The sequence below is a fragment of the Mytilus californianus genome, unplaced genomic scaffold (genome assembly GCF_021869535.1).
Source record: "Mytilus californianus isolate M0D057914Y unplaced genomic scaffold, xbMytCali1.0.p SCAF_75, whole genome shotgun sequence".
In the NCBI taxonomy this organism is placed as follows: domain Eukaryota; kingdom Metazoa; phylum Mollusca; class Bivalvia; order Mytilida; family Mytilidae; genus Mytilus; species Mytilus californianus.
In genome coordinates this window covers 204,359-218,828 of record NW_026262729.1, presented here as the reverse complement: position 1 = coordinate 218,828, position 14,470 = coordinate 204,359, and the positions used below count along the sequence as shown (strand labels likewise).

General features: G+C 33.6%; 1 protein-coding gene across 1 annotated transcript in view; it reads right to left on the bottom strand.

Annotated features, from left to right (window-relative positions):
* Positions 1-2,782: 2,782 nt before the first annotated feature.
* Positions 2,783-14,470, bottom strand: part of LOC127710386 (uncharacterized) — a 51,408-nt gene continuing 39,720 nt past the window's right edge. Inside the window, exons 7-10 of the mRNA XM_052216217.1 lie at positions 12,903-12,990; positions 11,819-11,972; positions 6,104-6,401; positions 2,783-3,582 (exon numbers count right to left, since the gene is read on the bottom strand). Coding sequence (XP_052072177.1) covers positions 2,936-3,582; positions 6,104-6,401; positions 11,819-11,972; positions 12,903-12,990 — 1,187 coding nt within the window. The 3' untranslated portion in view covers positions 2,783-2,935. The remainder of the gene's footprint in view (positions 3,583-6,103; positions 6,402-11,818; positions 11,973-12,902; positions 12,991-14,470) is intronic.

Below are 14,470 nucleotides of genomic sequence, written 5' to 3'. Positions count from 1 at the left end.
TGGTTCAAATTATTTGATTTTTTTTTATTTTTGTCAAAGGGTCAAAGTAAACATTTTGTCAAAATTTTAGGAAAATTAAACGAGCCAAATTAATATTAGTCAAGGTGTTGGGTACCACCTTAAGAACATGGAATACAATGAAAAACATGGACAGAATTATAAGGAACTTTATCACGGTGACTTATAGATGCAGATCCAGTATTTTGAAAAGGAGGGGGGGGGGACTAAGCAGCGTTTGGAGTGGAACATGTATGATGTCATTGCATTAACCATATAGGTAGCACCACAAAAAGGGGGGGACTTAGGTTGTCTTATGAAATGTTTTGTGCTGGTGGGTTGTTTACAGTGTATCAGAACGGCAATTGAAACCATTATGTTGAAATTCTTTTTCACCAATACCTTATACAGGTCAAGACCACTACCATTTACGAAAAAGACAAATATCGCATAAATGTCAGGACGATAACATGTTAATATGATCTATTCTCTTTTGTACAAGACCAACACGATGAGCTAGATTTTCAACGTGCTAGTTCACAAGGTAACTGTCCGCAGGGAGACACGCCATCCTACCTGGACAAACTATTAAGACCCCAAACAGATAATTCTTGGATAATACTCATCAAAGTTGTGTGCTTAAAGGAGAAGCAGCAAATGCATTTTTTTTTTAAATATTTGGTTTAACCCAATCAGGGGTTGAGCTATAACGACTTGGGACAGGCATATTAACATAACTAGTGACACTAATTTTTAGGAAAGTTAGATATCTTGAAAAATTCGGGAATCTAAATCGCTCATCTGGTTTTTAATTGCCTATAGTATCCGGATGCCCAAGAAATCCTAAGTAGCCATGTTTTATGTGCCTTCGTGGACATAATCAACAGTTCTTAAAGCAATGATGAGTCTTCATTAAAATGTCTCTGAAGTTTGGTTGCAATTGGGTCATCACATTATTTTTCAGAAATTTTTATTTCAAAGTCCAGTGACATTTTCTTTTTCAGTATAGGTAGTGGCTTAGTCATAGTAATGACAGTCATGTAGGTCAACATGACATGCAAGCATATCTAAAATATTTTTTACATAAGGTTATCCGAGGAAGATGTTTTTGCAAGACTGTTCAGATTGACACAGCGGTTTCAGAGATTTTTACAGGTTGGTTCGCACAAAGTCCATTATAGTGGAGATTTTTATAGTTTGGTTCGCACAAGATCCATTACGGGGGCCATATTGAGTGAGCAGCAGGATCACATGATTTATTACTGATAGAAAAGATTTATTACTCATAGAAAAAAACAACTTGAAAACTGTTTTTCTAAAAAGTTATGACATATCGGATTATGTTTTGAAAATTACATACATTTGATATGTGTTAAAGTTATAGTAATCTTAATCTAAGGATGGTTGTCAACTTTCCTCCAAATTCGAATTAAAGTTCCAGAGAAGATTTTTGAAAACGCCGCACCATTCCCAAAGCTAAGTATATAAACAAACATATTCGGTGATGGACATATTTGACGAGTTGGGGCATTGGGCGTATCTCTGCATGACAAACATTTAAAGACCAATTTTACCTAAAACGTATTCAAATTAGATCTTATTGATCATTCAGATGTTTATTTTTTCAGATTTTTTAAAATAAAACTTCTATTTTTTAGCAGCAGCAGGAGTATCGACTGTTATTCTGAATAGGCTTTATTCGGGACCATTTATCAAAAACTGCATTACTTCAAGTAAATTTTTAATTGTTTGCATTTGCCAAACATTTTCTATGAATAAATAACACCGAGCTTTATATGTATATATAGCAGGTGCTAACCCAACAACTAGAAATATTGTGTCAACGTTAAGTGTAAACCAAGTGGTTTCAGAGATTTTTCCAACTATCTGTGTTTTTTCCAACTATATATGATTTTCCAACTATATATGTTTTTTCCTGATATATCTGAACGTAAACCAAAGATCCCCGTTGGCGACCATATTGTTCAAGTGAACTCATCAGCTACTTTTAAAATGAAATTCACATCATAACTATTTCAGCAAAAAATATCCCTTAGTCTTTTGTTTGTCTTATGGAGTATGATGTCCCTTTTTTTTTTTTATCACAAAGCTACATTTTATGTTTGTAATGAAGGCCATCTGTAAATTAAGTCTCGTGACCAGTTTCCGGAAAATATCGTCTAACGAGTATTTCACAATATCTCGTTTATCTTTTCTAATAAATCGAGTACACCTTGTCAGTTTTGTGAATGATAGAACAAGTCTCGAATACATACCGTAGAGGTGAGACTCGAGTTAGCTTTTCATATAAATGTCAACCAACTACAATTACGTCCAAACCATTCTGATACCCACTGATATATTTATGACACTATCACCGGATGTTGACTTGCATGAACAGCACGACTTGTTTTACCGGTGGAGCAGAATCTGCTTACGCTTTTATAGCACCTGACTCGGTTCGCCCCAATTTTTATGGGGTTGGGTGTTGCTTAAACCATGGAAGTAATATTACTTCCATGCTTAAACTATGGTTTTCTATGTAATGTTCGTTATTGTCCTTTCGTCGTTTTTCGTTTTGGTCGTAGTTGTGTACGTCTTATTGTACTTTTTGATTCCGCCTTTTGTATACGTATCTTCCCTCTCGTTTTCAAATAGATAGAATCGTGTTAATTTTATGTGAGATTCGTACTTTTTTCCTTTTATTTTTGACAGATGAAAATATCAAAACTGAAATTAAATAAAAACATCAAGCAAATCTGTTTTGTCAAATATTTTACCATGCTGTTTTGTTTATTTAAATACGTTAAGTACACATCAACTCACCGACAAATCACTGAAAATTATAATTTACAAAACTTAACTAACGGTTAACAAATGAAACAAAGGTAAGATAAGTCTACTGTTATTTAATCTTTAGTACCAAAAATCTGCGTTATTATGCAAATATCTCTCGTAATGAAATGATAACTGAAATAAAGAGAGCATGCGCAGTTGGGGTAATTTGTATTGATGAATTCAAGTTCAACAGGCGACGTTTCATCTCCGTAGATTTTGATTTTTCAGAATTTCGTTCAACATCAACAACGTTCAGTGCTGATGTTTTGTGAACAAGTGGATTAGCCGAAATCTGTGCTGGTTTTCCATTACTTTTGTCCTTATTAGCAGATAATAAAATTTTGGTTTCTGGTGCCTCTTTTTGATCTGACGATGTAATTGACTCTCTTGAATTAATGCCTTTTGCGTCTTGGTGTAGTGTACCCGTTTCTGTAGATGGCATCCGGTTTTTCGGGACTAAGTTGTCTTTGTTCATATTGTTGTCTGTGTTCGATTTTATTTTTGATTCAGTAGGAATTCCTGTAATTACGTCGTCTGCTACAATTGGAGGTACGGAATTTTCAGACGATTCAGAAACAGTTACTATTTGTGTAGATACAGATTCAATAACTCGATTAATTTTAGACATTTCTCCAAGAGGTATTTCAAAATCCTCATCACCCTCAACCTGGAAAACATCAGACGTTCCTACATAAGAGTTTGACGTATCATCCTTTAATTTCCCTACATCTGTTTCTTTTCCATTTCCTGTAATTAGAGATATAAAACAATGTTAAAGTATCACAGACAACTAAACATAATAGAAAGACTTTTACAAATTGCATGGAACTAATTTACAGTTCTAAGCTACGTTTTTTGTTAGAATTGTATTTTACCTAAGAGTTTAGTAATTAAATATCTCTGATTTATACCTAGATATATAGACATTAATGTCATTTTGATTCAAAGTTCGTAAAATTATTTTGCACTTCTATTAACATTAAATCAAGAAATGAAATGACATAATTTGCACTATAATGGTTGTAAATGTATTTGAATGTTTACTTTTACTTAGATTGTCATAACTTCCAAAATAAAATATTTATTAACGAAGAAAGATTGTAATTCTAGTGCCACAGTAATAACAAAAATGTAAGGTACTGTATAAAAGGATAAAAATTGAAAAATCATTGGTATGCAATAAATTCTTAAAAAAACGTACAAAATAAAAATAAGAAGATGAGATATGATTGCCAATGAGACAACTATCCACCAAAGTTCAAATAAAGTGGATGTAAGCAATTATATTCAACCGTACGACCTTCAACAATGAGAAACTAGAGGATCTCAAGAGCCTGTACGTGTAGCTCACCTGTATCTACTGTGGTTTTGGAAATCATGTAAAATAAGGTGAAAATCATAATAAATACTAGTAGTATTAGATACCCCAATAATGATTGAGACCAAGTTTGGTTTAATTTGTCCCAGTAGTTAAATTAAAAGCAGGTCATCCCATTGTAGTCTTACAAAAGTTACTGAAGACCCTATGTTATATTTTTAGCCATGGCGGCCATCTTGGTTGATGAGCGGGATTATCGGATATATTTTTTAAACTAGATAGATACCCTAAGGATGATTTAGGCCAAGTTTGGTTTAATTTGGCGCAGTAGTTTCAGAGGAGAAGATTTTTGTAAAAGATTACAAAAATTTAAGAAAAATTGTGAAAAAATTGACTTTAAAGGGCAATAACTCCTTATGGGGCCAATTGACAATTTTAGTCATGCTGACTTATTTTTTTATCTTACTTTGCTGAACAATTTTGCTGTTTACAGTTTATCTCTATCTATTATAATATCCAAGATAATAAACAAAAGCTGCAAAATTTCCTTAAAATTACCAATTCAAGGGCAGCACTCAAACAAGAGGCTGTCTGATGCATCTGAAAATTTCAGAGCAGATAGATCTTGACCTGATGAACATTTTTACCAGCGTCAAATTTGCTATATTTGCTTTAGTTTCAGAGATATAAGCCAAAAACTGCATTTTACCCCCATGCTTTATTTTTAGCCATGGCGGCCATCTTGGTTGATGGGTAGGGTCATCGGATACATTTTTTAAACTAGATACCATAAGGATGATTTAGGCTAAGTTTGGTTTAATTTGGCCCAGTATTTTTAGAGGAGAAGATTTTTGTAAAAGTTTACGGACGTCGACGGACGCCAAGTGATGAGAAAAGCTCACTTGGCCCTTTTGGGCTAGGTGAGCTAAAAAAAAAACCATACCGTATAGTCGGCTATAACACTTGATATGAATTGTAGGTCATGGTGACTCAAATATAATTAAAACATGTTTTACTGTACAAGGGTGTATTAAAGTTGTTTTAAAACTAACATCAATGTACAGACATGATTTTATAACATAATTTTCTTAAATTACCCATTGATAAATTAAAAAAATTACCATGATACAAAAAATCCGACTTTCTCAGGGGAAGTTGCCTTTAGATAATTTGTTTATTATTCTTTTTTCCCTTTTGGTCATTAAAAGTTTCACGTGTTTTGGTATTTGCATATTTCTGGATTTCAAAAGTTGGTCTTGAACTAATTGTTACGTGTTTGTGCCCACAAATTCATGGTAAACTAACTACCTTAACCAGAAACTTTAATTTGATTTAGGCAGACTAACAGACGGACACTATCGTAGACGATGGACACATTTTGGTTAAAGAATTGAATGTTTCTTTTTCTTAAAATTATTGGGGGTGTAAACGCGTTGACCGAAGCACAGTTGTATGAGGTGAGTTAGATCTTTATACACAAATGTGGACCCGAACGTTTGGGATGCCTTCGCTATTCAAAATTACGGAATCATGTGAAGCTTCTATGTATTGTAATTATTGGTATATGAACTAAAGATGTGGTGGATCATATCATATAGACATTTAATAACGAATATTTAACGACCGCTTGTGACTACATGAAATCGTCAATAACCTCATAATTATTGAAACGTGCAAAGAAATTTTCATAATAATAATAACATGGGTAAAATAACACAGAAATCAATATGTGTGCACTTGTTAAACTATGGCCAAACGAGTTTAGTGAAAATTATTTTGATATATTTTCTACCAAAAGTCTATAAAAGATATGTTCGATAGTAGCAAATACATAAAACATTGCTGCAAAAACTGTAATGTTACAAACTGGACAAACATTGGAGTCATTTGAGAGAGTACATTAGAAAAAAATCACTTAATTTATTCCCATGTTTTAAATGTTAAACTTACTGGATGGTACATTTATAATAAGTCCTCCACGTATTAGCTGTACGTCCTCTACTTTAGCTCCTAAACGGCCTTCAAGAAGAACTGGTAATAATTTATCAATATCTAGCTTTCCTATATGGAGTCTCGATTGGTTTTCCGAAATTTCATTGAAATTCTGAGACTTACGGTGTTGGCCTGTATTAGAATGTATATTTTGCAAGTTTTTACTGTCAGATTGTTTATCCTCTAAACTGAACTTCAATTCGCCGTCAGCCTCACGTTTGCGTCGTCTGTTGTCGTCTTTTGCTTGACATGAATTCTACAACGAAAACGTACAGACTAAAGATCGTCTGAATGAGATTACAGAATAAAGAATAATAGCAAAAAAGTGCAGAATAAAGGGCAAAAAATATAAAGAATAGAGAAAGAAAGGAAAAAAATAAAGAATAGAGAAAGAAAGGAAAAAAATAAAGAAAAGAGAATGATGGGGTGCTAAAATATAAAGTATAGAGAATAATAGGGTGATAAAATAGAAAGAATAGAGAATGATGGGCAAAATATATGAAGAATAGAGAAAAACGGTCTGAAAAATAAAGAAACGAAGGACATAATTATCCAGAGAACATCAGTTAATGATAAATTTAAATTCTATTCAAAAGAAATCCGGCGAATAATGATACCGTGCTAAATGACGGCAAATGATAATAACACAGGATCACATTGGAGTTTCCGAAGCGCTCTTTTTTATTTCCCTTCTTCGTTTTTCTTCCCCCAAAAAATGCTAACAGCTGCTCCAAGCTAGATAGATTTACTCTACAAGGAATTATAAAATCACTCATTGAAATTAATACTGCTTGATGTACCATTCGAATTTAACTGCTACATCCTAAACATTCAGGGAAAAAAATGCGACCTTTTTTAATTCACAAAGCAAAATTTGCTTCAAGTACATAAATATACAAAATGCACAGCTGTATCTCAGTGGCCAAAGCTCGTCGTGTGCATACTAAATTTGTTGTAAGAATAAAAAGGATTTCGTAGAATGCATTTAATCAGGGCTATTACTTGTGTTTCTATAACATCGTAGGAAAAATAACATGTTCGTTAATTTAAACAAAACAACAAAAACAACAAAAAAAAACCCCAAAAAACATGAAGGATATCTCATGGTGTATAGAAATTGCCTTAAAATTTACCATTAAAGTTCAATATCTCTTTAAAAAATTATAAGGATGTTTACTAAATACTAATCCTAACAGTAATATAAAGTTTAAATTTAATTGATCCACGCATACAAGAGTTAGCAAAAACACATGCTATTTTGGTAAATTGTTTTGTTATAAATTAGGCCGTTAGTTTTCTCGTTTGAATTGTTTTATATTTTTCATGTCGGGGCATTTTAAAGCCGACTATACGGTATGAGTTTTTCTCATAGTCGAAGGTCGTACGTTGACCTATAATTGCTTACTATATTACATCATCTTAACTCTGGTGGATAGTTGTCTCATTGGCAATTATGCCACATCTCCTCATTTTTATACATGAAAACCCGCCTTTAATCAGATAAAAGTCCCATACAGCTAGAATGACAAATTGGAATACTATAAAAAAAATTAAGTTTTCGTACTTTATATCGCCACAACAATAGTGTAAAGTTTCAAGTAAATCGATCTGCGCATACTAGAGTAAGTACGCGACAAGATCAGTTATATAACATTCGGTTGAGGCAAACTAAGGTTACAGAACGGAAACCAATTGTATGACGTACGTACGGATAAGGGCAAGTCTTAATGCCCTCCGCTCCGGCGGGGGCATGAACATACTTGATTATGATGGAATAAATCTGGATAGAGAAACCTAAAAAAATTTAAAATTGAAAAGGAGTTTACTTTTACGAAAGCCTATTGGGGTTACAAAAAAAAAATATTTATCTCGTAATTACGAGATAAATATCTCGTAATTACGAGAAAACTATCGCGTAATTACAAGATAATCATTTTTTATCTCGTAATTACGAGATAATGATCGCGTAATTACGAGATAACTATCGCGTAATTACGAGAAAATTATCTCGTTATTACGAGAAGTTATAAAATTACATATATATATAAATATAGATATACAGATCATGATTACCCTTCCGGGGCACCTGATAAAACGCCCGTTTTTATTAGCTCAACTGACCCAAAGGGTCAAGTGATCTTTTCCCATCACATGGCGTCCGTCGTCCGTCGTCGTCCGTTAATTTTTACAAAAATCTTCTCCTCTGAAACCATTTGGCCAAATTGAACCAAACTTGGACTTAATCATTCTTAGGGTTTCTAGTTTTAAAAAATGTATCCAAAGACCCCACCCACCAACCAAGATAGCCACCATGGCTAAAAATCGAACATGGGAGGGGGGGGGGTAAAATGTAGTTTATGGTTTATATCTCTGAAACTAAAGCATTTAGAGCAAATATGACAGGGTAAAATTTTTCAGACGAATCAGACTTCCCGTTGTTCGGATGCTGCCCCTGAATTGGTAATTTTGATGATTATTTTTCAGTTTATTGGTTATTATCTTGAATATTATAATAGAAAGATATAAACTGTAGGAGCAAAAATGTTTAGCCAAGTAAGATCTACAAATAAGTCAAATGACCAAAATTGTCAATTGTTTTCTCGTAATAACGCGATAGTTATCTCGTAATTACGAGATAAAAAACTTCTTTTCTCGTAATTACGCGATAGTTTTCTCGTAAATACGCGATAATTATCTCGTAATTACGCGATAGTTATCTCATAATTACGAGATAAAAAACTTCTTATCTCGTAATTACGCGATAATTATCTCGTAATTACGAAATAAAACAGCTTCTTATCTCTTAATTACGCAATAGTTTTCTCGTAATTACGCGATAATTATCTCGTAATTACGAGATAAAACAATGATTATCTCGTAATTACGAGATAATTATCGCGTAAATACGCGATAGTTTTCTCGTAATTACGAAATAAAAAAAAAAAAATTTGGGACCCTAATAGGCTTTCGTATACTTTTGACAACAAGAAAGTAAAGTTTCAGGGAAATCAATACAAGCATACCGAATGAGTGCGCGATATGTGTAAAAGTGCCACAAATCATGACAGTTAGATATTAATCAACATTTACGGTACCAATTTTACTGCACCAGGTGCGTATTTCAACAATTCATATCTCTTCATTGATGTTCGAGGCAAAAATATTTCAAATCAGAAACCTAATACAAACTTTGAAGTGTCTTGTAGCTCTTGGAGGACAACAAGATCGACAGGGCGCTTTACACGACCGATTCAAATAATTCATACATGTTTGATGAATTTGACCAGATAATTCTATAGCTACTATACGAGTGGGGATGGATGCACAGACGGACAACGGCATACCATTATTCGTCCCGTTTATGACAGGCGTATAATATATAACACTTGTGTTTTTCAAACTGAAGAAAAAAATCGAAAAAAAATCTGACATTACCCTAATCGAAATACACGATTAAAAGATTTAACTCATGATACCCCATGATAAACACGAAGTTGATGAGTGATGTATGTTTAAACGCATCACATGGTATAGCGTGCTCATGAAGGATGATTCTTACTTCACCCCTACCAGATCCACCTAGAACCTAGCTGGGCTTTTCTTTGTTCTGCATGCTTTCCTTTGTTTTGTCAAATCCACAATAAAACTTAGAAATATTCATACGGAAAAGATTAACTATCAAAATTTGTGTAGAAAAAATCCAGTGTCTTATGATGCTGGGAATCGAACTCCAAGACCTTTAGCATATAGACCCACGAGTCAAACCCCTACACCAGGACGACTGGATCCAAACTCTCTGTTAATTCAACATATCTAAACACTGTGTTCGGGCTCATGTAGGGTATATACTATATAGTAATATATAAAGTATATTATAATGATTGTTTGGCATTCGAAACTAGATTTTATGAAGCGTTTATGGTTTATTATCTGATCTAGAACAGCTGGGATGTAAAATAGTTATCCCATTCGTACTTAGTGTGTCAGTGTAAGATCACCCTCTGGCCTTCGGCCATCGGGGTGAACTTACACTGACATACCGCGTTCTCATGGGATAACTATTACAGAAAGCCATGATTTGTAGATCCTAAGAAAAATACGACGACAATGTCATGGTTCATAAAATGCAGGTCAATCTTGACTTTGCTGGTTTTGGAGTATACTGTTGAAGTTATGCCCCTTAGTTACTTATATATGCTTACACATAATGGCAATAAATAAAACTAAAACTTTTCGTAGCTCATAACCCATGGATGACATTGTTTTAGATTTAGTTAAGTAGTGCTAAATTTTCATCTAGGAATTAAATAAAAAAATCAAATTTTTAAGGTAAATTAAATGTCAAAACAATCAAAATCGAACTTGACCTGTATTTTATGGTCATGCCAATGTGTTTTAGATAAAAAAGATTTTGTAAAGCGGTATTATTATTATCAACAGGAAACTGAAAAACAATTCAACATTGGAGGCCAGTAAGTGGCATAATTCTTATACCGTTCATGTCAAAACCATCAATTCAAACTTGACTTGTGATTTATAGTCCATAACATTGTTAAAATGTCAAAAGATTTGGTTACGCGGTATTCTAATTATGATCCGGAAACTAAACTTGTGACTGACGGACATGTGCATCACTATATACCCACCTCTAATGTGCTTCAAAAGCAAAATTATAGATTGCTGGACTAATGCACTGCTTAGGAAATCAAAGTACTGAAGTACTGAACATCGGATGACCACAAGTTCTTGAGGATGGTCAAAAGCACTTGTCTCAGAAAAAAACAACATATCTCTTTACCTGAAACTGAGGTTAATGTGCAGAGATATATTTTTTTCTGAGACAAGTTCGTGCGTGGATGATGAATAAATGACAGGAAATTCAACTTCACCGTAATAACTATTATATTGTAGTGATACAAATCAGTATACATGGTGGACACTTTTCTGTAAAAATTCGATTTTTCTAAGATTGGATACGAGTAGGCATTCATATTTTCCCGCAAAAACAATTACAGAGTTACCGGTCCTCGCAAAAAGTTCTCTGAGATATTCTTCCGCATGCTTTAACACAATTTTTCGGTACGTCTGCATTGATATTATCAATGATTTTTTACTTTTATATATATATATCTAACTACAAAACATTTTCATACTATTAATTTATGTTGTAAACAAAAATATTTTTATCAGTATTCATTGAAGAGATGTATTTATATCAAACGATAAGGAATGTTATTTTGCATTCGTTTATGTGCGCATATTTATCATGTTTATAGATCGGTTACAAACCCAAAACTAATTTACATAATGGAAATCTAGGCGATAGCAATACATCTACATGACCCCAAGGTCATCGCGATGTAAAAATGAAAATGGAGCAATTATTCGGCTAAACATATTGTGTATATTCAGAATGGGATCAAGTACACATTTCTTCAGTTCGCAGAATTTGAAATGCTGATGGACCAGAAGGTGAATAATTGAAACTTGAACTGGAACACGGTGATATATTGGTATTACGACAGGTAACCTTAGGGGAAATCCATAGAGTGAATGCTCTCGTTATTTCACGCACAAAAGCTGAATGCTCTCGTTATTTCACGCACAAGAGCCGAAACATTCCAAAAGATGTGCCTTGGTAGAAAAATCTTTTAACTAACTAAAAATGCATACCTCTGGACATTCATCGTTACATATCACGAAGCTGCATTTAAATGTAATTCCTTGTGATCTTTTTATTCTAAACATCTTGAAACTAGGACTTATGGCAGACAAACCTCGTAATGTAAAACCTTCCTTTAAACTAAACGGAAATCCTGTTCCACATCTAAAAATCAAGCAGTCATTATAACTAAAGATAAAGACATATGATACTTCAAATTTAATAAAAAAAAAAGAAAATGTTTTTACACTCGGATGGCCTAGTTTTACTATAAATAACGTGTACATAGACTATCTTATGAAAGAAAATCCTTTATTTTATCAAAATCTACAGAAAATGTACTGCAATTGTATTATTGCCTTCCCGGACTCTTATTCGCCGACAGCTTTTCGGTATGAAGTGAACTTAACCATGATACGTTTCGTAAGAGCTTCGACAATCGCACATGTATCCAAGAGCAAGGGAAAACCTTGACGAAAGAAAAGGTAAAAAAAAACCGTGAAAAGTAGACAGTATTAACCGATTCTGAAATAATAATAAAAAAATAATACACCAAATCATTTAACAGCTGTTAAAACAAAGTTTAATTAACAAAAGGTTACGCATTGAAACCATTAAAAAATAAATATACATCCGCGCTCTATCGTCTCATTTATTTTCCACGTGTACCATGATTCTGTGTTGTTTATCAATAGGTTACGTCATTATCGGTAAACTTCGTCACCAAATCCCCGAAAGTTAATTTGTTCTATAGATTAGACCGTTGGTTTTCCTGTTTGAATGGTTTTACACTAGTCATTTTTTTGGGGCCCTTTATAGCTTGCTGTTCGGTGTGAACCAAGGCTCCGTGTTGAAGGCCGTACTTTGACCTATAATGGTTTACTTTTACATATTGTAACTTGGATGGAGAGTTGTCTCATTGGCACTCATACCACATCTTCTTATATCTATTATGTCCCTTCGCGGTCGTCAAAACCAGTTTAATATGTTAATACTTTTCCATTACGGTTTGTTTATATGTAGTATTGCTATCATCTATGTGTTTCTAGCATTTAACGGTTGACAGTATTATGAAATATGTAATTAAAAACTTACCCATCAATGAGTACAACTGAAGACGAATTTAAATCTGTTGAGAAGGCGTTACAGTTTGTTACATGGAATTTTGTTTCATTTACAGTTCCTAAAACATTAGAAGAGGAGAAGACAGTCATGTTAAAATTGAAGTATCGTGAGTTTTGTCAATTACCGATTTGATTTTACACTTTTAACACAAGTTATTTCCCTTTGTCAATTGTAGCCTCGTTTTATACCAGACAAAACGGGCCGCTGTCCATGCAAATAATGATAAGTTATAAGTGATATTTAGGCGTTTTAACCAATTTTTAATGAGAAATAACTATTGATATCAAAATGCTAAGCTTCACTACAGATTAACTGTAATTAAAAGATCTGAAACATTACTCACAGATTAATTTGCTCTTTCCGCTAACTCTTCATGTCCCTCCCCAGAAAAAACAACTCGTACAAACGATTCTCTATTTATTGGGACAAAAAGACTATTACCATAATAACTATATCATAGATAAACATACAGTTTGTTCTTATGTCGTGCTGTTACACCACTATCTCAGGTTAAGGAAAGAGTTGAGCGCTCACAAACATGTTTATCAACCTTTAACCCCGTCCAATTCTATATGTGCCTGTCCATAATCAGGAGCCTGTAATTCTTTGGTTGTCCTTTGTTGCTGTATATCATATTTGGTTTTAGGTTATTATTTTGTCATACATCTGATCGTTGGATTTTTTGGTTGAATTGTTTTACATTTGTCATGTCGAGGCCTTTTATAGTTTGCTATGTGGTATTTGTTTTGTTTATTGTTGAAGGCCTTACGGTGACACGTTACGGTGACCTGAAGTTGCTAATGTTTACCTCATTTTGCCTCAGGTGGAGAGTTGTCTCATTTGCAATCATACCACTTCTTCTAATTTTTATATCATTCATTAGTTTAAATTTGATTTAAAGCACTCTTAGATCGGCCCTTATGTCTTGTCTCTTTGTTAGCCGTCCTTTGTCCTTCGTGTCTATAAGAGATAGGCGAAAGATATCAAAGGGACTTTCATACTCACAAGTCGAAAATAAACTGACAACGGAATGGCAAAAATAGAAAAATGACCAACAGACAAACAGACAAACAAACAACAGTACACAAAACACAACATAGAAAACAATCTATCTGATGAGTCGAGCCCTTTTCAACTGATTTTTACAGTTTGGTCTTATGTCTAAGGTTAGGGGACATGTTGTGCGCTCACAAACTAGTTTAACCCCGCCACATTCTCTATTTGCCCTTCCCAAATCAGGAGCATATAATCAGTGGTTGGCGTTGATTTGTGTCTTCCATATTTGTTTTTCGTTTGTAATTTTTATCATAAATCAACCTAGGCCGTTGGTTTTTCTTTTCAATAATGTTTCAAATGTTGATATGCCGGGGTTTTTTATAGCGGACTATATTTTAGGTCTTTTGCTCATTGTTGAAGGCCATACGGTAGTTGGTTACATCCTTGTTATCTTGTTTCTGTTGGATAGTTGTCTCAATAGCAATTATACCTTTTCTCCTTTGAACATTTCATAATGGTCGTAAAAATGCTCCGCGACCACC